Here is a 27595-nt window from a genome sequence, read left to right as displayed (position 1 = left end):
ACCCATGCGTCAAATTTTATTCCACAATTCCTTATTGCGCAAATTATGCTTTGCAAGTGAATTGCCGTTGCTGTTGGGTTGCGGACCTTCTCCCTATTGTCTCTATCCTCACATTCCGCAAGCAAGCAGTCAATTAAGCGGTTTAAAATTCTCAATTTCACGTGAAGCACATCAGGCAAAACTAGGCTGGGCTCCACCAAGAACAAAGGAATAAATTTTGTTCGATTTGATTGTTTATTGCAATTTTCTCTCATGTTCTCCAAAGTACGAGCCAATGGAGGACTGTTAAAATCCTCAGCACTTTGATTTTTAGAGGAGCGCTGTCGCGTGTCAGCTCTACAGAATGGGCACAGCTATTTTGACGAAGCTGACTGGAAGCCTTGCACTAGAAGTAAGAACTTCAAGTCCGATCCCAAGCAAACCTTCACAGAAATCTCTTCGCCGTCTACGTCAATACGTAGACGTTTTTCTGGTGTTAGGTTAACTTCCTCAAGGAAGTCGCTCAAACTTTCTTTAATGTGGAAGTAATTTTCTGAGCATTCCACCACTGCCAGAAGCCGGTGAAGCCTAGGGCTTTGAAGCTGGCGGCCACTATCAATTAGAACAAAGGATAAGGTTGTCCGTGCAGACTTCCTACTCACAACACAACCATCCCCTTCTACTTTGACAAAAAGCGGCTCGCCTCGAAGGTCTGCTACTCCTACACCTTTGCGCGTAGCGAAGTCACGCACAGATAATCGCAGTTGTTCTTGAAATGATACCTGAGTGCCGGGTGACGATCCCCGCGTACTGAAAACGTTTATGCTCGAGTTGACCTTTTCACGGTAAGAATTTAAAAGTCGCAGTGTAGGCAAGTTAGGCACGGCTGCTGAAAGTTGTTCCCAGAATACATTGCTGACAAAATGGCTATCCAGAAGGACAGCCATTACACGCACGTTTCTCTTGTCTGGCGAACAAAGTATGTCGTACTCAACTTTACGGCTGCCCAAGAAGTCTCTTTTGGCATTGCGCTTCACGAGTACTGTTCCATCTTCCTGAAAAGTGATTTTGTGCAGAAGGTCTTTCACATCCGAAACAACAAGCTGGCACGCACTCAAGCCGTAACTATCAAGGATGTTTTCTAGAGCTTGGTTGATCGACAAACCCACAGCATGCAGTTTCCTTCGGTCTGTTTTTTTTGCTTCCTTCTCCTATCCTTTTGCCGCTGTTAAGGTTGGGATTTTCTGTAAGGTCTGTGTTTTTCTTTTCCAGCCCACCGCACTTCACTTTGAACGTTCGGATAAACTCCTGAAGCTCGCTGATGGTTTGCTTTGAAACTGTTTCAAGTCTTCCCAGTTCTTCCTCTAACGCGTGAATTACAATGTCCTTGATAGACTCCTCTTTCTCATGACTGCAACTCGCACTGCTTATTGTCACTGACAGCGTTTTTTTTTCAAAAAAGAAACCTTGGCGCGGCCCTTCAGATCTTTGTAACGCCTCTCTGCGCACCTGCACAAAGCATTCACGCGGTCCTCAAAATAGTCGCTATCGCTTGGAAGTACAGTAGAATCTCGATGATACGATTATGGGTGATACGAATTTCGGGATGATACGAATTTCTGAAAAGTCCCGGCAAAATTGCATTGTTTGCAATGGGAAAAATTTCGGCTGTTACGAACGGACCTGCGCGGCACGGCGGATGATACGAACGAGCCGGCGAGGCGCCCGACTGCCGAACAAGCAAGTGACGGCTCTCTCTCCCCATTTGTCACTCTTCTTTCTCCAGAAATGGCTGGGCTGTTGTTTTCTGCTCGCGAAAACGCGCCCCGCACGCCCCATGCGCGCCGCGAAACCTCTCGCACGCTGCGCGCGCCGCGGCCGGCGGCGGCAACATGGCGGCGGCTTCAGCCGCTGGCACGGCCGCTTGAGCGACTGCTTCTAGCCGCTCTTTAAGATGCCGCTCAAGGCAGGCACGAAGTTTCTTGTTCAGTAAAGGAGCTGATAACGTTGGCGAAAACGGTACTATAAAACACCATCCGCGCCGCTAGTGAAAGCGCCCATAAAATATCTGCCGGAGTGCTAAGCCTAAACATCTCGGGCGGAGTCAGCGGGCTGTCTCGAGCGTTTCGCAAGTCGTCAGCGTCTTTTTCTGACCGAGGTAGGAGATACCGCGGGCGCGAAATCGTCAATGCGGCCGTGAAAATACAGCGCGCGCAAAGCCGAGGCGTGCGAATCGCGTGCAAAAACGCACCATGCGGTTCACGCTTGACTGTTGCGGCGTGTAGCGAGCTTGGATACCGGGAGTAAGGAGACAAGCGCGAAGCTAGGCGAAGCGTTACGCGCTCCAGAAAGGACTGCTTTGTGACGTGGGGGTTAAAAAATAGCAGAAAAAATCACGGATTTGGTCACGCCAAAGTAAGAAAAGAAATAAACGAAAACTTTTTTCAGCGCTCAATTTTTTGGTCTGTGTTGGTTCATACGAATTTCGGATGATACGAATATTTTTCGCGGTCCCGCGAGATTCGTATCATCGAGATTCTACTGTATAACACCTGAAGGTACATACGAAGCAACTACTTCTGAGTTTGACTTGTTCAGCAGCTCTTTATCGTGTTTAACTTTTATTGCCATTTCATTAGTAAGCGCAAGAGTAAAACTAGAAAATTTCCACTGAAGTCATCTTTAAAAGCGGGCTGTGACAGAAAGCTCACTTATAACACACAGGCGCACGCCAAAACATCCAACGCGGCGAGACGGGTATACAATCAATTGAAAAGGAGTTTGAGGCAACGACAACAAGAAAGCGCACTACAACAACGTCATTCTAAACAAAAAAAACGTCACTCTTGTACAAGCAGCCAAGCAACATGAACCATTACGGAAAGAAAGAGGCCCATAGCCACGCCAACGAAGCCGCAGCGGCAAAAGGCCGTTCAATTAGTCCCTACGTCACGGCACGGCCTAAACTGTATCCAATTGTTGCCACGCACAGACGGAGCACACGACAGGGGAGGCGAGTCCAGGCGGATTAAGTGGCGATTGCGTGTAAAACACAAGAAAAAGGAGACCTGGCAAAATCCTAAGCCCTCCTTTCCTATACTCTGGTATGACGTTGACATAAGCATGCGGTATTAGACATCTGCTTCTACTATCTTAGTCACGAGGAACACTTGTAGAGTCTCGATCGGAAATCTGCAGGAGAACCGCTTGCTTGCTTTTTGTCGAGTCACGGTGCCCTTCACTCGAACTGGAAACTCTACAGAGACAATGTTGCCAAGTTTGGTTTCACGTGAGTACCACCCACAAGGCAGCTCCATTTTACCAAAGCCCTGCTCGTCACAAAGCAACCAGCCTTTTTCAAGCTGTTTCCCCTTTCCGCGGAAAACCCAGCGACAGATGTCTGGGTCGATGTTCACCTCGATGAGGCCACTTGATTGACGGCTGTTGAAGAGTTGTTTTTGCACCGCATATAGGAAGGCTTCGGATGCAGATTCAAGCCGGTGATCAGATGGGTTCCTTGGGTGGGCGAGCGCCCGCAAACAGGCATTGTTCAGGTTCTTCTTTGGCTCCACAGTACATTCCCACTTGGAACAACCTTTCCATTTTATGAGGAAGCCCTTGCTCTGAAATAAAAAGCAGTGCCGTGAAATATCAGTGAAATAAAAACCAGAAAGCAGTGCTTCGGTTAATTCTTTGCGTGTTTCCTGCACATTTTTTTTTTGCTTTCACTCGCGCTAAAACCACGACACCCGTCATATTTAGTTGCATTTTTAGAACTTCACTTTTCAATACCCAGAGACGTAAAAACAACATTGTTGTGTTTTGCTTTTATTTTCGGATGTCTGGTTAATCAGAATCCATACGGCGTAATATTGTGTTTTAACAAAAATGACCCAAATGGCAGTGTTAATTTTTCTATAAACACAAAGAAATGGGCAATCGATATAATCGATATTGGCCAATAATTTTACATTACGTTTTGGTCAGATTTTATAGATAACAGGCCTCGTTGGAAAATTTCTGATGAGAAATTTATGTGATTACGTATTCCAAAATAGGTTGTATTATACCAATAACGTGTTTAATAGGCTTAATGTATGTGCAATCAACATCACAGCACTTTCTCGTTTCTAAAGACAAAAGTGATTTCCGGTACTGTCAAAGGATACGAGAAGGCACTTCCCATGTTCTCTGGGCAAGGAAAAGCATGTAGTTCACATCATGACCACTATTCGCTACAGACACAAAAGTCATAATGCCTATTACTAGTTCCAGCGATAGTGGTGTCCAGAATAATTTAGCCAGGAGCGTTTTCTGCATTGCAAACGTGACTTGCGAGTCTATTTCAACGTTTCCAAGTAATCAGTCTGTCGATTATATAAGAGAAACAAGTTTTCAAAATCAGTTCTTAATTTTCCGCAGTAAGCTGTTCGTTTTATTCTCGTTTTTTTCTTCTAATTATTGGGAAGTCAACATTTGTGTTTTTAATAAAACGGTCATAAAGATTACTGTTCTAGCGTATCATATATACTCTAAGACTGCTGCAATTCACGGTCGTCAGGCTTTTGGTGGTCGAACTTTTTCCACGATATTCTTCATAGGCTGACAATATTTTCAGTAAATACTTCATAGGTTTTATCGGCGTTTTCATTTCGAAGTGAAGATGTTTCTAAAAGCCCAATGCTCTTATTTGGCGACACTTGTTCTAAGGTTGTTGTGCGCCTTCTGTTTTTGTCAATCTGCCAATTCAATGCCTGCACACAGTTATTCAAGAAAGGTGACCGTGCGCTTCAGGCTCTGCGTATTCTTTTTGCGACAGTGTGCAGTCAGTTCTCCAAACCGTTTGTTGACCCTGATTCCTTGGCGAAAGTCCTGGGTAGCTTTGGTCATATCATCCGAAATTGCGGCTATAGACATTTAAAAATCTGGCAACAGCAGCAAGAGCTTGGCAGTAGCCGCACCAAGAGAACCGAGCAGTTAAAACAGACACTAAGAAGAGGTTACACAAACCTGGAAACGCAAGCGTGCGGGTGTCAGTTCCAGTGCCCGTCGAGCTGCCACTGCTGCCAAAGTCTTGTGTGGTTTAGCTTCTCTTTTCATGAACTTGCCTCATCTGTAGAGTTCGAAAGAACAAAAGCTCTTGGCAAACGTATTGCGAACCACCGCACACACATATTCTGAAATTCACGTTGGTGATAATTCGCCACGCTCAGTACGTTACCCTTGCGAATTGGAGAGCCTGCAAGAACGGAGGTTCGGTTTTTGTGTGCCGAAGTAACCTCTTCGGTTTCAAGGACGCCGTACTAGAGGACCTGAGAATATGTAAGGTGGTCCGAAATATAAACACGCAGCCGTTTTTATTTTCGCCTACACCACAAAAAAGGCTCCTGCAAACGGAAATCGAAAATGCGAACCTCGCGCTCAGAAGCACAACGTCGTAACGTAATTAGCCGCACAGCAAAGCTCGAAATTGTGTGTTTAGGCACCACCGGAGAATAACAATGACATTCCTGCATTTATTTCCTTGGAGGTGATTGATTTAAGGCTATTTTCACAGAACATAAGTGCTTTGCGCCGCTGTGGAAATGTTTTACCCAGCGAGTACGACCGCAATCGTAAAAATAAGGAAGCGCCTTTATTGTGCTTACGATCCTTCAGATTCACGCGCTGTGACGAATAACGTTTTATGGGAGATATAATTCTCACGTGCAATGACTATTCTTTCTCATGTTCCACGCACGTTCAGTACAAAATATGAAATAGGTTTCATAAATGAAACGCGCCGTAGACTGCGGGAGTGGAAGCATATTTGAGAATATTGAGAATACTCAGACAATTGTCCCGAACAAAATAATAAAATAGATTGTGAACACTAAACCGCGAACATGGGCACAGTAGTTGTAAGACCGCAGTTATTGTCCCTGAACAACAAAGAGAACCCAATTATTACACGCTCAAAACTAAGAAAGAAACAAAACAGAACGTATGTATGCTCCTAACATACCTCCAGCCGCGCATACAACGCATTTAGGCAACACATAAAAACACGTAATGGAAAATCCTGGTGGCCCAAGCTGAAGCTTCGGACAGGTGTTAACTAGTTGAGTTTCACAAGTCACGGGAAAGTGAGTTTTTTGTTTTGTAGGGGGCGAAGTTCGGTTCTTATTAATAAAAACAGGCAACACACTTATTTGTGGTAAAAATCTGCTAGAAAAAGCATACTGAATATTATACACATGACAACAAACTAATAAACGAATTGTTGTCATTTCGTTGAATGGTTGTACCATACATTTCCGCGCAATCTGGTTCTTATGGTATAAGGAGCATATAATCTTCGATTGCAACCAAATTTTAAAAAGAATACTTTGTCACAGATTACATTATTTGACATAGCAGCTACTATGATGGTAGAGCGCCTTTTCGATATTAAACCCTTTCGTTTTATGAAAAATGGTGGGAATTATCCGAGATCAGTAGCTGTCAGTTCTATATACTGCCATTTCTCAAGTTGTAAATGTTACCAGGCTCAGATTCCTATCATTCGGTCGAAGCTAAATAGTTTGTGAATATTTTCCTCAAAATCACCTCCGCTGCAACGAGCACAAAACTATTCTCCTCGCTTCTGACGCTTCGCAAGCCTAACTGCTAAGCGTGAAGAGCTGACTGTCCACCTCTACCCCCCCCTTCCCCATATAGCACTGAGGACTGGTTACTAAACCCGACCTTTCAGTTTTCAGTTATTGCGTTAACAACTGCTTCTATTTTCCCTCCCACGTAGCGAATTTGCGTAGCGAATTTGCGTAGCGAATTTGCGTAGCGAATTATTCTCAATTAAATTTTTTGCACCCCAAAAATATACATAGGTCCCTATCCTCTTTGGTGCTAAGCAACCGCATGGATGCACGAAACGTGACTCCAAAAAATGGGGTAGCAAATTGTGAACCTTGCAAGAAGAACAGAACTATTTTGGCGCATACAGGCACAGTTTGGCATGAGAACATCGTGCTGTTCGTATAAAAGTTGTGACTTACCGTTTTGGCGATGGCTCTTTCGACGGGATGGTACATCTTGTGGTTCTGGAGGTTCAGCGCAGGGACGAATGAATCTCGGCGGCCGAATCGAGGTGACAGTTGGACGTGGAGACGTTTGTGATTGAAACCTGAGGATCTGACCCCGAATAATCCCAAGCACCCCGTTTTAAAACCAAAAAACTCCGCCTCTAAAGCGGGCGTTTAAGAAAGAGCGAAAATCCCTCCAAAAATGGTTCATATTCAACCACTCATTGGTCACAATTATAACCAATCACGGATGCATACATTCAAAGGTCACATGACCCGACGCTCTCTCCCCACTGGATTTCCAGCAACAAACAAAACAACAAGCCCACAACGGAAACGAACCACTTCGAAAAACATGTGTGCATCTTCCCATGTTGACGCATTTAGGGCAATTAATTTCCCTTTGTTGCGACTGAGCACAGAGTACCCATGGGTGAGCGGATCTGTGCGCCTGCTGGAAGACGCAACCGCAGCCACCTACAGATCTTGCCGGCCTCTTCAACCAATTATCCTGGTAGCTAGTTGCACACGTGTTCGAACTCGCATTCCCCGAACGATACATGCTCTACGCAGCGCCGCAAGCCAGCCATCAATGGTTACTGAAACACAAAGGGAGCACCGCAAAGCGTCTGCCGAAGACAACAGCTAAGCCGTAACGCTTTCACCTCCCGCCGCGGTTCAGCGTGGGAGCGCAGACCCCGGCCTGACCGTCTGCGGTCTAGCCCCCTAGCCAAGGCACGCCTGCACCCCGCGCTGCGCATATATACCCGCATACCAATCAGCGAAAAAAAAAAAAAAAAAGAACATACGACAGCAAAACGAGCAGCTGGCGGTCTTAGCCAATTAAGAAAGGTGCCCGAACTTAACACGCTCCCCCGCTCGCTGGCGGCTGGACATCTTACATCAAAAGAGGGCCGCCGCAACCCACGAGCCGTGGTCCTTATCGTTCGTCCTCAAGCACAAAGAGGACAAAAGGAACGAGAGGAGAGGCACAACTTCAAGCGGGCCCACTCCCCCGTCATATTGGACTGACTCCCCCCGCGCATACACCGACGCGCCCCAAGATTTCCCCAAGTCTATGCATCTATGCAGGCAGTCCACGAGGCCAGTTTTCGAAGCCCGACGCAAGAAAACGTCGTCATCGCTTATATCCATTACACGTCCATCGCAACATTCACATAAGGACCTGTTGGTCATTATGAAAATAACTCTTCGGTGTCCCTCAAATACACACAAGTAAAATATAAGATTTTTCTTCGCGCGTTCACGCGGTTTTGTGGGTCAACGTAGACTGAATCGGACAGACTACTTGCCGCTGTTGTCGCAAGCCAGTCTTGGGCAGTAACTAGTTACTTGTAACGCGTTACCGGTAACTAGTTACTTTTTTCAGCAACTTGTAACTGCAACTAGTGACTTTTGGGTTAGAGGAACTTGAAACTGCAACACTTTCTTTTTACGCAGTAACTGTAACAGCAAATACCGTTACAATTACTTCCAATTTATAAAAAGATATCCAACAGCAACACTCGTTAAAGGCCGACGTACAGTTCGCGCTGTCCACTTTTTCTCATCATGCCGTTGCAGTAGGGCCGAGCAGATGCTGTCTTGCGATGCATCTGAGCTTATCTTTGTGTCTCGATTGGGGTCGAAGATAGCTAGCATGGGCTGCTCATTCAGCGCGCCACATACGAGATCCCATTCCTTCGCATGGTTGGTAGTCCACTCAAAAACGGTGTCCTTTTTTATTAGCTCCCGGAGCAGTTCTGTTTTTTCTGCCACCGCTGGTATAAACTTCGCAAAATAGTTAACGACTCCTCGTATTCTTTGCACAGCATGCTTATCGGTTGGGGGCGGTATTCGTAGTACCGACGAAACAGATGCGGGGCTTGGGCGTATTCCTTCCGCCGATATTACGTCACCCAAAAAAGAAATTTCCGTGACGCCTATGGCGCACTTCTCTGGGTTGAACGTTCGTCCCACTGTGCGCGCGGACTGCATGACTGCCCGTAGCCTGTCGTCATGCTCTTTTCTCGTGCTACCCCATACCAGGATATCATCCACGTACAGAGGTCAAAACTGTTAACAACAACGCGTGAACGCGTGGCCTTCGATACGTGCAGCGCAGCCTGCTGATAGTCACCGGCGTGACTAGAGAGATTAGGGGACGGCACTGCGGCAGCTAGGCATGTGAAAGCTATTGCGTATGCTTGCGCATTTTTGTGGACAAAGTTCGACACCAACAGTCCCTCATTGAGACAGTGGCCAACGCCTATTTTAAAAACTATCTTACACTGATAACCAGTTAAGTCTTCATTTCGCCTTTGGAACGGTTTTGTTAAAAAAAAATACAGTGGAATCTGGGCGTCGCACAGCCAATCTTATAAATATCGTCACCGGCTGAGTTAACGCTTATGTCTCTTCCTTTCCTGCACACCATTCATAGGATTTGATTTGTTGTGCGATGCCCACATTACACACGGTTTTTTTATATCAGAACCGTGCCAAAGGCGAAATCAAGGCTTCTCTGGTTATCAGCGTAAGATAATTTTTAGAATGGGCGTTGGCTGCTGTCATGGTGAGGGACTGTTGGTGTCGAACTTTGCCCCCGAAAACACGCAAGCATACGCAATAGCTTTCATATGCCTAGCTCCTGCGGCGCCGTCCCCAAATCTCGCTAGTCACACCGGTGGCTATCAGCAGGCTGCGCTGCATGTATCGAAGGCCACGCCTTCGCGCGTTGTTGTTAAGTTTTCACCTCTGTACACTCGTGTTCCCGGGATTGCACCAAATATTTCACTCATGCACTTCTGAAAGACCTCCGAGGATGACGCTATTCGGAAAGGAAGCCTGAGGAATCTATAGCTTCCATAGGGGGTGGCAAACGTGCATATTCTGAATGTTTCCTCATCAAGCGGAATCTGATGTAACCCAGAGCTGGCATCTATAGGCGAGAGAAAAATTTTGCTCCTGCAAGTTCTGCCTCTGTCCTCTCGGCGCGGCATCTCGTAATGCTTGCACTTCAAACACTCGTTAATTTTTCTGGGATCCAGGCACACGGGCAGTTTACCGTCCTAGGCAGTTTACCGTCCTAGTTTACCGTCCTAGTGCCAAGGACTTGTGCAATGATTTGAAATTGAGTAGCATCGTGAAGGACATAGAAAAGAATGTAAGTGACAGCCTCCGTATGTTTTTCACTGTTAAAATGCACAAACAAGACAGCCCACTTCGCGTAATCATCTGAGAATGGCTCTTGGCAAAAGTCCTTGGCACCATACCTCAAACGTAATCTTGACATTCTTCCAGTTGACGATCCCTTTCTGATTAGAAGTTCCTATGAAGTCGTTGATCATCTTAAAGACATCAGCAACAGTAACCTTTCGGCCTGTTCGGTAGACATAAAAGACCTGTATTACTCAATTCCCCACAAAGAGCTACCTCTTTTGTGTAGAAACATGCATTGATGCTGAGCACGAGGTCGCGGGTTCGATTCCCGGCCGCGGCGGCCGCTTTTCTGATGGAGGCGAAAAGCGAAAACGCCCGTGTGTACGAGATTTCGGCGCACATTTGGTCAAAATTAATCCGGAGCCCTCCACTACGGCGCGCCTCATCGCCTGCGTTGCGTTGGCGCATTAAACCCTACAATCAAAATCAAGAAACATGCATTGATGCTTACGGGGTCACTTTGTTTCAAAATACTTCAGGCATCCCTATTAATAAGTTCTTAGAATTGCTTGCCTTGTACCTCCGCTCTACCTTCTCGACTTGGGAGGGCAACATATACCTTCAGAAGAAAGGCATCTGTATAGGGTCTTGCCTGGCTCCTGTACTCAGTGACCTGTTTTTAGCCTCCCTTGACAGGGTTGTCGCCACTCGCGTGCCCCAATGTAAAGTAGTTAAGACGTTCAGGTACGTCGATGACTACCTGCTGCTCATTGATGCCACAAAAGAACACTTGGGCAGTGCCGTTTCTGACATTTTGACAGTATTTCAGACTTCTTTCCAACCGCTTTGTGTAACGCATGAAACCCTGACTGACGACAGCATAAGATTCCTTGATCTCCGACTGCATTTCTACGATGACCATACCTGTTGGGCTTATGAGCCTCGTTGTTTGAAGCCCATTCTCCCGTATCATTCTGCCCATTCTAAATTGGTAAAGCGTGGTATCGTGAAGCTGCGTGTCTCGAATGCACTTAACAAATCTTGTAATCACCTAATGGAAGCCAGCCTTCATGGACAGGTGGCTCGGCTGACTGCCGCCGGCTATCCGCTACAATTACAGACTTCGGTAGCTGAGAGTGTTCTAAAACTGGTGAAGAATGAATGAAACAGGCAAGATGCTCCAAAAGAGAGAGATAAAAGGAAAATCACAACTATCCCATACATTCATACGCTTTCGCAAAATCTGAAGAAAATGGGAAAATGCGCTAACGTCAACGTTCTCTTCTCCGCTCCTAAGAAGCTATCCAAGCTTTGCAACAAAGTTAATGAGGGCCGCGTCAAGTCTGGCACGTGTAGCACCAAACATCGCATGCCGTTTGTGGCCTGCTCGGATGGAGTGGTTTATTCGATACCGCTGAACAAATGCAATAAAAAGTACATCGGAGAGACTGGAAGATGTGTCAATGACAGATTGCGCGAGCATCGCAATAACGTAAAAAAGGGAGATAACGGACATCTAGGCGCACATTGTAAAGATTGTGGTTGTTATCCTGACCTCAGACAATGCTCCATAATTTATAAAGGTAACAATCAAACGACACGGGAGATCGTTGAAGCGTACGAGATATATTCTAACAAAGACAAGTGTGTCAGCTACCCTTCGGTGTTGTTAACCGACAAAGAAATTGACTTTTTATCTGGTGACAGCACGTGAGCTGCAGTGATGGCTTGAAATTTCCGTGTTTCTTTCATCTTCCCTCTTTCTCTCATTTATTGCGACAGAATTCTGTATTTAAGTAATTTTGTGCAATAAACATCTGTTGTTAGTCTGCGCTGTGTCCCGTCTACGCCTCGTCCTCGTCCCTTTGCACTGTTCCGAGAATGCTCATCTGCTTGTTTAGGCACTGTCGCGTTAATTGCGTATTTCTTTGTTTTTCGTTACTCATAATGTTAGTATACTTGCACCTCAACCGTAACGCAAAGTAGGTAAGGGTTGAGGCATTTGCTTTTTGTTTTTTTATGAACCCCGAAATAATAGATTATGATCTTGCTCAACCACTTGTGCTTTGCAACAATAACGCAAAATGTTTTTGTGCTGCAAATTTTTTGTCGACGCAGATATTAGCATAGGAAAAATAATTTTCCTGAATTCGGGTGTGAATGTTCGCAAGTAGAAAAAGAAAAGCTCGTTCCGTTTAATCGCATGCGCCTTCAAAATACGTCCCACATATCAGACACCTGATTAATTCTAATGTACGAATCAATGCACCAACGCAATTTGTGCAAGTTGCTCAACAGCAAAAAAAAAAAAAAAAAAGGGATGTGCCAAGTGCGAACAAGTACATCATGCAAGCGGAAGGAAATAAAAATGCCCGGTGACAAATTGAACAGATGACCCCTTAATGTCGAAAAGGCGGCCCATGGGACCTGAAAGACTTTCGGAACCTACGTCCCCCAACAACACAATTCATCCCATGAAATATCCAGGGCACTGGGCTGGTCGAGTGGCGCCGGGAGCAGACGATGCGTCTGTAGCAGACGACAAGACGAACACTGGCAAAAGTTAACTCATTAGCGACGCTGCAGTTGACCTGAGCCTGCTCGATACGTACTAACGCACATTGTTTCACAAGTCGAAAGAAAATTTTACCCGTCTCTTTCCTTCAAGTGAGAAATGCGGCACGAGCGCCACGAAAAAAGCACGCGTCCGAGCAGGGCAAGCACGCCCCGGCCCATAAACGAGTTTTCCCTCCACACGGGGGAATTGCAGCGCCTTCCGGCGAAGTTTCGGTAGTCTATGGTGGCGGCGGCGGCTGCGGCCTGCTTGAGAGTGTGTGCAGACGACAATTACGTTTCTTGGAGCCCATGCTGGGTCGTTTTGTGAGGGCTCCCCTCTTGTGGTTTTTTTTTTTTTTTCCTCTCTTCCTGGTTAGGCAAATTTCAACGGCGAAAAGCTGGCTACTTTGGGAAACTGTCGCGAGCGGCTAGACTGTGTGTGAAGGCCCTGCTTCTCGCGCCGTGGGGGAGAGACCAAGAGAGAGGAAGGAGTTGCAAACTCTGGACGCCATGTGGTCTCAGTTTTTCGAAACTAGACGCCGTGTCCCGAAATCATGGCCATGCTTTGTGTTTCTTATACCACTGTGCCTCGTGCTTCACATGACTAACTGACGCCAGATTAAAATCAGTGTCATATGAGCCTTGTGGCTGAGACACTGGTGTGTGTAGAACACACAGTAAAACTAGTGTGGTTTCGCTGAAAAAACTAGGTTGCACAAGCATTACAGCTCCTTCCGAGCGTCTCGTCACATTGCATGAATCTCTGGCAACCATCTTGTAGGGCGAAGCCCCTTGGGGGATCGGGCTGTCGGCATCTCCTCTTGTCGTCACCGCCATTTCATGTAGTCACGGTACTAAAACACCGTGACACTCGTTTTCCAATGCCTCGTGCTAGAACATTTCATCTCCGCGGGCAAAAACGCATACTAAAAGAACACACCGGGACACTCGTCTTCCAACGCCTCGCACTAGAACGCTTTGTGCTTCAAAGACACGAGACTTCTACAGCGAAGCAGTATACCTCTACCCCTCAACAATTTCATCTCCATTGGCAAAAACACCAATGCGCCAAGAATACACATACACTGCATGCTTCGCCCCTCCTCAGGTTTCACATTAGCGAAAATGCTTTGAATTCTATCTTAAATGGTTTTTCCCTACTTCTGACAGGATGACGCTCTTTCCACTAAATTGCAGATAGTGGAGAGAGGGCTTACACCCTCTTTTCAAGCAAAAAGGCATCCAGTAAAAATTGCGTGTTTCCGTCAAGCCTGCCGACTAAGATTGCTGTCATTTTCCTGCCGTTTCTACAAGTGATAGCAAGTGGCACTGACAATGGATGGCTCGGTGCTCACCTGTGAAGGTGCAAGAGTAGCACACTGAGGAGGCACTCCATCAGCTGGTCATCTTGCTCCATGAACAACTCCACCAGGCAATCCTCAGCAGCCGCATCGGGTGGCACGCTCATTTTTGAATGGAGCCAGGCAAAACCAGCAGCAAGGGCTTCTGGTAAGCCTTCCACAAGCCCTGCACAAAGGACCACTCGCATACTGTTAAAAAGGCCATTAACACAAAATACAAGTTTGGTTCATTGAAAAGACTGCTCAGCCCCAACGACAATTGTACCAATGTTATCACGTGTACCTTTTTGTCACACCTTGTGTGAAGCAAACATGGAACATCTTGTTCTGCACTGCTCAGATTTTGATGTGCGCAGACTGAACCATAGTGTTTTTTTTTCTTCAGAATTTGGATACTGAAGCATTGCACAGGGACATCCTTGAACACCCTCACCACCTGGTGACCTTAGCCCAGTTCGGCGTTGCGAGCGGCCTGCCGCACGTGATTTAGCAGGCGTCTACCTCCTTCCCTATTCCCCCTTTTCCCGCACCAGTGACCTCTGATCCTCCTCTCCCTAATGAAAGAATTCATCATCATCATCATCATCGCATACTTTACACAAATAATCGATGTATTAGGAAAACAGATGGAGCAGTGGTGACTCCCCAGCCACTCTACGGCGATACCACTACATATAACGTCACAGAATCTTGTTTGTGCAGCCGCCGACCAACCACCGCCAACAAGCATGGCTGGGTGCTGGTAGTGGGGCCTCTAGCTCTGTTTGATCACATCACTTGAATGCTGTTGGCAGTTGATACATTAATACTGCTTTTAAAGACTATAGTCTTTTTTCGCCTACTTAAACGCAGAAATTTTGGTCTGTCTGTCTGTGACTCGATTCAGCCACCCGGCCGAAGTGGAACAGAAACCGCGCAATGGTCTTATATACCCACAGCCAGATCTAAACGTCCAAGTCCGGTGTCAATGTTCATACTTGTCAACATTACACAAATATAAGGCAGAAAATCAATACATAAGTGATATTTGCAGTGTTACTTTATTAAAAAAATTCATGGATGCTTGGTGTTTGCGATAGCAAATGAAATACATCAACGGCAGAGAACCGTCATTCAATGTCGCCCGCGCTCCTGGCGGCATGGCTTAAATGCTGCCCCTGGCAGCATTTAAGAAATCAAACGGCAACAGTTACAAAAGGTTCCACTGGATAGGATCCACGTTCTGGTTGGAACACTCGTGGAGTAGGGCAACGTGGTTCAATAAACGTTGAAGTCGGGTGCCTCGATTCACGCACGTCTCCGCCGTACGGCAGCGCTGGCATCGAGGCACCCGACTTGGAGCAGTGGAACGTGGTAAATGTAAATTGACTTGAGCAAACCTCCAGTGTGTTATCTTTGGGAGTAACGAGATGGGAGAGGAACAGCATGAGACGTGAGTGGGAAAGGAAGGGAGGCATTTACTTGGCAGGGGCGCCTGTCGACAGTTGTCTTTCGTCGACATTTGCAACGAAAGGAGCAGATACGCGGCCAATTCTTTTAGTGCTTCCCTATACATCACTCCTGCCCATTTTCCGTCACTGCAGCACGAAATTTGAATGTTCCTAAAAATTTCTTGTCTTTTTTTTTAAGTTGAAAATGTCTTTCATGGTTGGAATGAAGCTGAGTGATTTACAAAAGGCTACAAGTTCTTTTGAATGAAACAAAGTTGTATTTTGTCTTCATGGCCCATTTAAGGTCCAATCAGGAGGGTTGCCAGAGAGGAAGGAACGATTTGCCCCAGTGAAAAAGTCGCCACATCCTTATACCCCACTTACTCCTCACTTGATCTTAGGTGCAACTGGAAAAACATGCCCTCTAATGTTTCCAGGCAGCATCACAAAATGCTGTGCGTGCAAAAAAAAAAAAAAAAAAAAGACCTCTCTGGGGCATACTTGGCTTATCTTTTAAATTACTTCTCAAAATCTCAATGTAATGTAGCGAATCATCAAGGTGCCTCATCAAGGTATGGGAGTGGAGTTTAAAGTTTGATGGGGCCATGCAGGTACAACACAAGTTTGTTTTATAGTGCCCCTAGCACATGTCTGGAAGCAAACGCTATATTCACTGAGAAATTAATCAATTTGAATTAAAATTTTGATTCTCCCGCTAAATCCTGTGTTTTCATGACGTCTTTGGCTTTCATGATGGCTTTCATGAGTTGGTGTGTGTGGAGCCTTGTTTACCGTTAATCAACCTAGATGGTGCCACCATACCGCGGCGGGCAGTTTCCTGCCTTTGCTTTGTTTTTGGCCGTATTTGTACCTCACTTGTTTTTGCTCAGGTAGAAAATAATCGCTCCGTGGAACATTGTGTTCGCTTGACAAATATGGTCGTGTAAGACACCGTCGTTTACACCAATCAGCCCCGTGTCATCTGAGACAACCACAAAGCGCCAGACTGCTGTGAGCTATAACAACCATAGTGCGCGCAGTACCAACAGCAGTACGCACTGGTGCTTCTATGTTTACGTGTACTTTAGTAACTTCCACGGTCTACCCCACCACTCTTACTGCTATAAAATGAATATGCATTACATTTAAGTGAAAACAGCTCATTCTGCAGGCTTATAAGCGCTACATAACTTGTGCTTGCTTTTGCTGGCCTCGGCCAATTGTACAGCTGTGCATATTACATCATTGGTTCTAGTGCGGGAAATGGGCCAGTGAATCGCATGGTTATTCCTTTTTTTCCTTATCATATAGCTTATTTGAGTGAAGTTTACATCAAAAGTGGTGTCAGTATGATTCAACGAAGCAGTCTTTCGAATGAACCAAACTTGTGTTGTCTGCACGGACCCTTCCAGGATGCTGCAACTGCCTCTCAACTCTGGTCCAGGTTCGTAGTACGCATGGCTCCAGCAAGGAAATTGGCCATGTTTAGTACGTACATTCATCACAAAGTTCATCCACCTCAACGTCCTTCCACCAGAAATGGCCTCAGTGGTGCCATCGTGGCGAAAAAAGTGACCCGACTGTTGCATTGCACTTCGCACGTGCCTCTTATGAATCACACTCATGCCCTCTTAGTATATATACATGTTCTAAAATAGGCGAAGGGTTTCATTTTTATATTGCACAATACGAAGAATGCCAAGCTCTAGTCTGTCTGTACATTTATACGTACATCGATATCTTAACTTAACCATTAGGAACACTGCCTTTCCTTACAATCTGCCTCTCAAGAAGAAGCAGGGTTGATGAAGCAGATGCACTGGCTATCATACCGAGTGGCATAAATCTTATAAGCCACCCTTCCTTTAATCAGGCAGCTTATAATCAGTTTTACATCGATGTCCAATCGGTGCTTTTTTAAATTTGAATTTGTTATTTTCATTTTTCCTGGTTGTCTTATTGTTAGCAACACGAAGAAATGTTTGCATCTAAATGCACTTTTATTAGGGGCGAAGCCCCTTAGGGGCTGAGACTGTTGACGTCTCTTGTCGTCGTCGTAATCATCGTACGTCTCATGTAGTCGCGGTACTAAAATGCTGGGAAACTTGTTTACACTTCGTGCTAGAATGTAACGCGTACTAAAAAACACCAGGACACTCATTTATGCCTTGCACTAGAGAGCTTCATGCTTCAAAGACAAGAGACTTCTACAGCAAAGCTGCATACCTCTGCCCCAAACGATTCAACTCCGTAGGCAAAAATGCCAAGGCGCCTGCCTGCAAGAATACTTATACAAAGCATGCTTCGCCCCTCACCAGGTTTCACGTTAGTGGAGATGGCCCGGGATTTCCTTCACACACATGGGCGAAAGTCCACAGGGGCGAAATGATTGTCGTCAATATAGGCCCAATGTGCTGAAGTAATGTTGTAGAAGTAATGTTGTAGACCATGCGAGGTTTGCAACGTAGGTGAGGTTCGTTAGCCAAATAGGAAAATTACGCTTCATTGCCTAATGTTTCCCTTGTTACTGAAAGTAAGTTGTGCCTGGACCAACAAACTTGGAGCACCAAGATGCTCCACTCACCCTGTTGCACACAAGCTGCAGAGGACTTCAGCAGGACAAGCACCATCCGTCGAATCATTCTGTTGTCGCCTAGGAGCACACCCAGATCTTGCCTACGGGCCACAAAACACATTCGAGGTTGAGTCCACTTCTGACAGAATTGGTGAGAGCATGCAATGCGGTGACCGGTAATGGGCGCATGAACAGGACATGCACTCACAGGGCTCTCTTTTATTTGGTTTCTGTATAATGCAACAAGCAGATAATGCGCTAAGATTTCTTTTTTAAAGAACGAGTGCACTGAATTTGTTGAAGCCTTGTACGAGCCTGTATTACGCGGCTTAACCAACAAAATCAACTATTTTACTATTTAGCCGAACACCGCACACCATTTGCAGCTGCTGCATCAACTACTGTAATAACATCACATTGACTTACAATGTGTTTTCATGCTCTCTCAGCCTTCATGATGCTGATTTGCAGCCATTTCACTTATAGTATGCATTTTTTGTTTGCTCACAAACAGGTGGTGCAGGTTCAACGGGCCAGAAATACGCTAACCTGAGCTTTGTGGACATTGAAATTCGCATCATAGCTGACATCTGCAAATTGTGGGGAGGATAGTGTGAGGAAAACAGCAATATCCTGAATGCATTTTTTTCTTTAAGCAGTGCATGTAAATCAGCCGGCAAAACTCAAACCACACCCTATGCATTAGAAAGATAATTAAACAATGTTTACCATTCACTTGCACAACTGAGATGCCACTCAAAACTGCTCTTGTTGGCATACCACTTTATGTCGTGAGAAGCCGAGTTAATGATCCTGGCATGGTACCTGCTAGCCTGGTACCTGCAGGGGTGGAACAACTGCGCCATTTGTGCCACTGAGTGCCAAAATGTTTCCAAGAGCTATCCTGCGCTGAAGCGTCCCTACTGCGCCAAACTCGTATATCAGCGCCGTTCTGCAATGCAAAGCCTGAATCGAGCCACGAGATACAACTGCCATGATGCCCCATACCCGAAAACTTGGCTGAAACATTGTTACTCTGTTCTAGAAAATGGCTCTAAAACACAGTAATGCCATGTTTTTAGTTTAAGGGGGGACACGGGTCTTGAGGAGAGTTTTGTTATTTTTTAACCTATGTGCTTGAGATTTACACATTGAGTGTATTTCAACATCCTGAGCACAAATATGCAGTCAGTTTTCGTCTATGGGGTGTAAGTTTAGAGTTGTGCAACATGTTATATCACTCTGCTTCGGGCAATTTTTTCATTATGTACCTATGAAATACTCAAATAGTAGCTTTTATCCCTTTGTGTTCTAGAAGGACCGGGGAGTGCAACTATACCACCGCAGTAATTTTAGCATGGTTTCTGCAAGCGCTGTAAAATTCGTAAATGTCAGGTCATCAATTTACAATGTTTTTGTAAAACTAACTGCATAAAATCTTGGGCCAGCAAAAAGAATTTCTGTACGTTTGTGGCTTTATTGCACTGTTCAGTTCATAAGCTTTCGAATGCAGCAAAAATGATGTAAATCGACCCATTTTATTCCAAGATATTGTACCCGACAGCTGGCCATGTGGGAAAAAAATTGGTTCTGAGAAAACAGGGCACGAAGTTTTCAAACATAGGCAAAAATGGTCATTTAGGCGACTTCAAAGGGCGACAGCTTTGTGAATAATTATGATACAGTTATGATATTTTGCAGATACATTCTTTGGGACTTGTAGACTGGAAATAAAATTAATACAGAAAATTGATTTTTTGGCAAATTTTTGGCCCTCAAGACCACTGTCCCCCCTTAAAGGCGGTTATGGTTTCGGCTTAATCAAGGCTATGAGCGGCTTTTGAAGTTGGCTTTTGAAATTGCAGCTGTGAGGTCGCAGGCACTACGCACCTTCCCAGCCTTTGGATTCATTTGTGTCACATATGCACGGTTTTGTTTGCCAGTGCCAGCCGCTGCACCACAATCAATGAAAAATGACCAAAGTAACTGAAATGTTTTTGTGCCAACACAAACAGATAGAATAATATTCGCATGAAAGGTCATACTTTACTGCAGGTAAACTTTAATTTAGTTGACCATTTTTGAAGAGCGTAGCTGCATGTATTGAACAAACAGGGTTTTGGATGTTTTGTCCTCACTTGTTAATTTGGTTCTCCTATGTTGTTAGGTAATTACTCTTTTTCCCTTGTGACCTTTGGGGTTAGCTTTTCTTATGAGGAGGATAGTCCAGCATTACTTATGCCTTCTAACACGCTCTTGTTACGTAGTCTACGGCGTACGCTCGTCGACTCTCGCAACACCAGGACGGGCGAAGCTATGTTCTGCTTTGCACACACTGGAACTGCTGTTCGATAGAAAAAATGCAGGCAAACACCTTGTTTTACAGACTGCTGTTGTGAGTTTCCTTAACACATCCATTTAGCAGACACAAAGCGGGGCTTGTTATCTTATCCTGTTCGACACCGCGTGATGTTTACCCTTTGAACGGTTATAACGTGGCGCACTCACTGGGGCCGAAGGCAGATAACTTCGCATGTTATAAATTTCTTGATATAGTACAAGAACTGCATTCGTGGTTTGGAGTAGGCTCTAGTGCACAGAGGATTGCCTGGTATAAATAGATGAAATTTAATGGACAGGGCACTGGCAGAGCGGCCTGTCCCAGCTGCCTGCCAAGTAGTCTTTCTGGCTGCTCCAAACCTGTTCCAAACAGTCTTTGTGACTGCTCCAAGCCTGCTACAAAAAGCAATTTTGCCTGCTCCCAGGACTGCTCCCAAACCTATGTACCCTGTTCCTTCCCTGTACCTGGTGTGGTGACTGGTACCTGCTAGCAACAGCAGGTACCAGCAACTGAGCGAGCACATGTTGCGTGCTTAGGGAGAACGACTCACTCGTGAGGCTTGCAGCTTGGCTCTCTGCTTGTCCCAGCAAAGCCACAAAAGCCAGTCCGACACTGGAGTTTCATGAGCCATCCCTGACGCACAGCCTGTATCACCTGTGATCCTGTGGAAGGGACCCAGGATGGAACTCTGACGAATTCCGCTTCTGTAGTGATGGGCGTGAGACACTGAAAGGCAATTTATTGCTTACATGTAAACACCTGCATGTGCGAATGGTACAGAGTATAGGGAGAGCAGAAAAGGCATAAATTTGTCAACTTGAGGTATTCTGCACACATGCCCTATCTGTCGTCCGAGCTATATAGGCCCACACTTCGACAGCCTTCTGATTTAGCTTGACTGGGCATTGTGGAGATGAAGGAACATGTAAAAGGTAATCCTAGAACCTTAAAAGCAAGTACCAATAACCCAGAGCACCCACTTACAAATCACATTTGTTATGGGCCCTGAATAATATTAAGCATTACTTTTCATAAATAAGTACAGGCATTATTCCAAGACTATTTCTGCAAAACACGGGCCCCTTCTTACTGAGGAGCAAACTACCACAAAAATGCATGACAAGTGTGCCATATACTAAAAGACTGGTTTTCTTGTCTGAACATTTAACCAACCTGAACCTTGCCAATCTTAAACATATAATTGTCTGTTAGTGGTACTCTACCGGACATAAGAATACATGGCAGTGATCTGTCCCTATCAGTGACCACATGAACATGGGAACGCCTTGGATAGAGCATCGAAATGGTAGGAAGCATTTCGATAGGTAGGAATTTCGATAGGAATGGTAGGTAGGAAGCAAATGGGAGGGCAACGCGCTGCCTTACCCTGTCTAGTACTTGCAGCGCCGTGTTTGCAACCAGAGGGTCCTCTCCCATAGACCACTCTATGAGTTGCTGGGGTTGTGACTCTGATAACACATCAACGTCTGGCCAGTTGTGTGCTAGGCTTAGCCACAGGCAGAGCACATGGTATACGGTATCACTCGGCGTTCCTTTCTGAAGGCATGGCAGCACACCACGCAGGCACTGCTCAGCAGCTGATGAAATTGAAGTACAAAAATCTGAATGAAAAAAAAAAAAGAGAGAGTCCAAATCAGCCGCCACAAGTCACAATTAGCATGAACTAGCAGGGCGCTGATAAAAACTAGGGACAATGCTCCACTACGGAGTTTTGAGCAAACAGTTAACAGTTTTATAAATAACTGTCTAGCTTATGATTCGGGATGTTACAGCAATTGTTTCGCTTTGGATTTTTACGTTTTTAGTGCAATGGAAACCCTCTTAACGTTCCTGACTTATACGTGTTTGGACAGTTACAGGGTGAAAACTTGGTCCTGCTGTAACTTCTGCAGTTTGACACGTGATAGGATAATATGTTGCTCCATTGGTCACCTTAAAAAAAAAAAAACTATTTCAAAACGTGTTTCATGTTGTACCTTGAAACTGGCTAATGACTGCATAGGAATGGCTTTGTAAACTAACTAAAAAACTGCTGCTGAAACAAACCCGAAGCCATAAAACAGCATAAACTTTGGTTTAATTTTTGTTCCCAGAGACTAATGGCAGGGTGGAGAACCAATTCCAGTACGGTACATGGTAGCCAATAAGTACCACTGCATGTGCGAAAAGACCCGAAACCAGGTTCTGTGCATGCACAAGTGTGGTTACTGCATACCAGGCATCGTATTGAGACCAGTTATAACTCTCTCACATTTCTGATGCCTATGTTACTGAGAGTCTCGGAGATGAAAGGCTTTTTGCCAAACACATGCAGTACCGTCTATGTTGGGCACCTCCACAGTAGAGGCTGTCAGTCTGGAACAACCAGTACTGGTTGTTTCCTGCGGGTGGTAGTTCCTGGTGTTCGCTGCCAGTAGGTGGGTGATGAGCCGGCAAAGTCGTCGCTGTTCTTCGTCCGACATTGAGCACAGCTCACCAAGCTGTCTGTTGAGCAAGTCGGCGAGCTCCCACTGCGCATGCTTGCTGCACGTTGCCAGGGAGTTCAGGGCCACTCGGCAGCAGTGGGCAACAAACATGTCTGGCGTCAGCTGCTGCAACCTGAACTGCACGCACGAGAGATTGCGTGACAGGTCAAAAGGGATTTGTCATCCAAACACCGGCTACCAAAGTAGTAAACACACTTAACAGCTTAAACACGCAGTTCAACTTTTGCTGGTCATGTCTGGAAAGTGTTGATGCCGACTCTTTAAAGGGCCCATGCAGACAAAACACAAGTTTGGTTCATTCGAAAGATTGCCTCGTTAGAATAATACTGACACCACTTTTAACGTAAACTTCGCTCAAATAAGCTATATAATGAAGAATAGCCATGCAACTCACTAGCTCATTTCGCGCAAAATAACCTACGATGTCATATGCCCAGCTGTGCAATTTGATGAGGCCATCAAAAGCAAATGCAAATTAGGCAGGGCTTATAAGATTGCCAAATGAGCTATTGGCGCTTAAATTTAGAGCATTCTTATTATAGCAGTGAGAATTGTGGGGTGAACAATTAAAGTTACAAACGAACATGTAAACGCCAAAGCAGTTAGTGCAGAAATTTGCCGGCTGACACTGCCTAACACACCCATCGGACGCGTTGGACTTGTCTGACACAACACTGACCGAGTGACATAAGCGGCACGGTCACACACATGACCTTGAGTCATAGCTTATGTTTTAGGAAACGATTAGTATGAACCATAATAAAAATACAGCGCGACAGTAACGGCAGGCCTTACCAAGCCCTTCACGATTCCTTTCTGTAAAAAAGTGGCTATGGTCCCCTGGATGGCCGGACATATCGCCTTGGTTTGAATAGCATTGCGTACGGCTTCACAGACTGCATTCAATGCGGTGAGTTGGAGAAGCGCATCATCTCGGCTCATTCTGTCACCTGCAAAACATATTTTGTCTAAATATCCCAGTAATGCGCATTTTTCAGATGGCAAAATACAAGAAGGTGCATGAATCGTACCGAACAGGTTTGTGAACACACCGTCAACCCAACAACTTGGTTCTTTTTCTTGAACTCCGCAAGCACATCCCCCTATCAATCGTTCGTGGAAACTTCGAAAGCATTCTGCCATTTATAAGGCCACTAATTGAAAGAGAACTTTTACTGGACACTATATTCGGAATGAACACGTCTAGCGACAGATCAAACGTTGTAAACCATTGTAAACACTCTAGTAAACACAATTTCTGCAATTTCTGCGGGCGCGGCCATATTTTAAAAAAAAGACAACTTGCCAGTGTTGCCGGTGGCGAAATCAAAGTGTCTAAACATGGGTCTAAATCATTAAAAAAAACCCTAATAACTACAGCCTGACCATTATAATTATTTTCTGTTCATTAAATAAAGTATATTAACCCCATGAGACAAACTATAAAATCTTTTAATATTACCTAGAGCAGAAACTGGCGCTGCAGTCGAGTGCTTTTTTGGGAATTATGGGTAGTGTGTGAATCGGATTGGCGGCCAGTGGCTAGTGCCTTGTGCTAGAGATTGGGCTTCTCGGCTCTGGTTTTAGTTCTGCTTTCGGCAGCGCGGATAAAATCCCTTTCATCGGCCGATGAAAGGGGTTTTACGCGCGGCAAAGCGCCGTTTTGCGAGTTCGGTGTGACGGGCAGGGTCAAGGCATCTTCGTCACATGCTTGCAGCCGTGGATCATGCGTGGATCTAGCGATCTGCGCACATTTCAACGCTAGCGGCGAGCGGTGATGCGCAGCTCGGCAGCATATGCGTAGAATTGTTCGTTTTTGGGTAAAACCCGAATTTATCCGATGTTTACACCCCGAATATGTTTCAGGAGAAATTTCTCCCCGAATAGACCTTCTCAAAGTAGCGATCTGCACAATTGAGCACTGACGGTCCACCGTTCTCAACCAGCACTTGCTGGTAGCAAGCCCCACAAACACAGTTTTCGAACTCATGGAGTACTGGCATGATTGTACCGCTCGCTACTCCAGCACTGACATTTTTGTGCCTAGCTAATGGAAGCTGTGTTGACAGAATTTTCTCCCAGTTGAGATACGTTTAACGATCGGACAGATCTCGAATGGAGGCCGACATGTTGCATATGAGGATGATAATGTATGTACACAAAGGATGTGTGAAAAATCTACGACCAGCTTTTCGTGAATAAAATGTTTCATTTCTTAGAAGTTACCAATGCTCCTGCTCTCAGGCGCGTAGCCAGGATTTTTGTTCGGGGGGGGCTAAGGTTGTTCTCCGCGCCCCCCCCCCCCCTAAAGAAAAAAAAGCGCGGTAGTTTGCAAGCGCCCTTGAAGGCTATGAAGATAAAATACATGTTTGGTTCATTAAAAAGTCTGCCTTGTCCCGACAACAATAATATCAGTTTTATCGCAAACTTCAAAGGAATATTCGATATATTAAATTAAACGTTTGAAGCAATGGCGAATCCCCGCCCACTTTCCGGCGGATATTTCACTGTGACAGTTCAGGATCTTGTTTGTACGATTGGCGCCCAACGACTGAAGTCACCGCCAAGGAAAATGATTGCGCGATTGTAGAGGGGCCTCCATTGATCTTATCATTTGAATTCAAACGTGCAGTTAACACACTCATAACTACGTTTTAGTGCCCGCCTATATATATACCACTCCTGCCGATATTACTTCACTGCAGCGCTAAATTTGAAGATTTTCGACATTTGTTGCATTGCTTCGGCTGAAAAAACGCCTGTGATTGGAATGGAGCTGTGCGAGTTACCAAAGGCTAGTTGCTATTCAATTGAACAAGGTTGTATTTTGTCTTTAAAAGGCCCTTTAAGGTTCTCTCATGATATTGGTGTTTATTATGATTGTATTTGTGCCAGCTGAAGTTGTAAACTGGGTGGAAATCCGCAGACCGCGTGATACAAATCTCTGCCCGTGATACGGGACCAAGGAGGTTAATCTCCTTGTACGGGACGCACATTGCACGCACGGGAACCTTGTGCAGGCATTGCATTAAACGGCCATAGTTTCATGCAATTACTTGCTCTATTTCAACGTGTGGAGTATGATGAGTGTGACATCCACAATAAAATGACGTAGGCCGTAAGAATTAGATTTTTTATTTAGTTGTTTTTGTTCACAATGCAAAACAAATTTTTTTGCATTCAACGCCCGTACAGTAGCGGCCAGTGTAAGGCCAATGGAGCTCATTCTGTGCAGTATACATGGAATCTATGCGCTTGCGTTATGTGTAGCGCAGGTCTCACCTTTAAAAAAACGAGAGGCTATGAATTATGCATACAAGAAGCGTTATATATCTCGCAATTATAATTTTAACAAATATCAACCTTAAGCACACAGACATCACGCGCAATAACAGCGCTGTTAAGGGCGAAAATTACACGAACATGGCAGGATTAGTCCACACGCAAAGCGGAATAATTCAGCCATCGGTATTTGTTAAGTCATGCCAGTTTAAATTTGCGCTTCTGTTTTGAGTCTCAACGCAGTCCATTTCGTAGCTTCTATCAGGTCTCCGGGCGCACATGAGAAGCTTGTGCTTTGTAACATAATGAATCTGGTTTGCATTTCGGCACAGCCCAAATGTAGAGTATGCTGTAATGAGTTTGGTGTTCTCAAATAGTTGCATTATTACCTGTCAATTTTTCAATGCTTCGTGCATGAATGCCCTATAGTCTGCCTGAAGGGGCGTACTATCCAGTAACTTTTCTGGAGCAGCCACCTCATTTAGTTACCACTCCCAGATGAGGTAGAGCAAGTCACTGCAAAGTTCACTATTCGATGCTGTATCGAACTTTATATTTAGCAAGAAAAAATAGTAACGCGCGAAAAGACGACGATGTATGAATATACTTTGCGGTGAGGCATGTTCTGTGCAATCTGAGCAAAATATTGCCGTTTTGAATTTTGTCGTGAGATCTGAGGAAAGAGTTATAATGCGGTCCTACCATTTTGGTTTCAAACTTTAATGAAAGGACATACTTTTGTAGCTGACGCGTGCACTGCCATTTTTCAGCGGAGTACACACTGCCGGTTTTAAAGATAAACGATAAAAAGTATCAGTGCGTGAGCATGGGCGGCTTTGGAATGTATAGGGCGCACTTGAGTTTTGCAGTTTTCGTTAGAGACGCGGGAAATGGAAATTATGTTGGGAATCTCCTTGGTCCACCAGAAAATGGAGGATTGGGAAGCTGTGCAGAGCCAGCATGACCTTCGGGCATGGTGCGATGCCCGAAACAAGTCAGCATTTTGTTTTCCGGAGTGCACCAAGAAAACATGCGTATTGGCATGGCCCCGCATACAGAAAGCCCAAAGTCTACCATGATTCAGCATGAAGCGGACAGTAATGACACAGTTAAACTATTTCCTTGGTTGACAGTGACCGTGATGTGGAAACGGAAGCATGGTTTCAGGCTACGACAGGATAGATTGGCTAAAAATTGCAAAGTTGTTTACCGTGATAATTCCTCGGTAATTTCGGTTACTTGAGAAATGCTGACGATTGCTCAAAATGTCCTTCATGCAACATTTTAGAATGTATACGTAGCAGTTTTGGATTCAGGAAGAAAGACAACAGCGCGCACCCG

General features: G+C 45.2%; 1 protein-coding gene across 3 annotated transcripts in view; it reads right to left on the bottom strand.

The window, feature by feature from the left end:
- Positions 1-24262, bottom strand: part of Lin (protein lines homolog) — a 32279-nt gene extending 8017 nt beyond the window's left edge. The window contains exons 1-10 of one of the 3 annotated variants that reach the window (XR_013317286.1): positions 24004-24262; positions 23768-23922; positions 22804-23089; positions 21852-22087; positions 21016-21191; positions 18134-18225; positions 14114-14285; positions 7014-7149; positions 4990-5092; positions 2523-3602 (exon numbers count right to left, since the gene is read on the bottom strand). Coding sequence is in view for 1 of the 3 variants with exons in the window: in XM_077676091.1 (XP_077532217.1) it covers positions 14114-14285; positions 18134-18225; positions 21016-21191; positions 21852-22087; positions 22804-23089; positions 23768-23922; positions 24004-24115 (1229 nt within the window). In the remaining 2 variants the exon portion in view is untranslated. Of the gene's footprint in view, positions 1-2522; positions 3603-4989; positions 5093-7013; positions 7150-14113; positions 14286-18133; positions 18226-21015; positions 21192-21851; positions 22088-22803; positions 23090-23767; positions 23923-24003 lie in introns of those variants that run through there. The other 2 variants (XR_013317285.1, XM_077676091.1) reach the window with 2 other exon arrangements.
- Between the last annotated feature and the right edge of the window lie 3333 nt (positions 24263-27595).

This window comes from Haemaphysalis longicornis, unplaced genomic scaffold, assembly GCF_048455015.1.
Source record: "Haemaphysalis longicornis isolate Haplotype H1 unplaced genomic scaffold, Haemaphysalis longicornis Haplotype H1 scaffold_7, whole genome shotgun sequence".
In the NCBI taxonomy this organism is placed as follows: domain Eukaryota; kingdom Metazoa; phylum Arthropoda; class Arachnida; order Ixodida; family Ixodidae; genus Haemaphysalis; species Haemaphysalis longicornis.
This window is presented reverse-complemented; position numbering and strand designations above follow the sequence as displayed.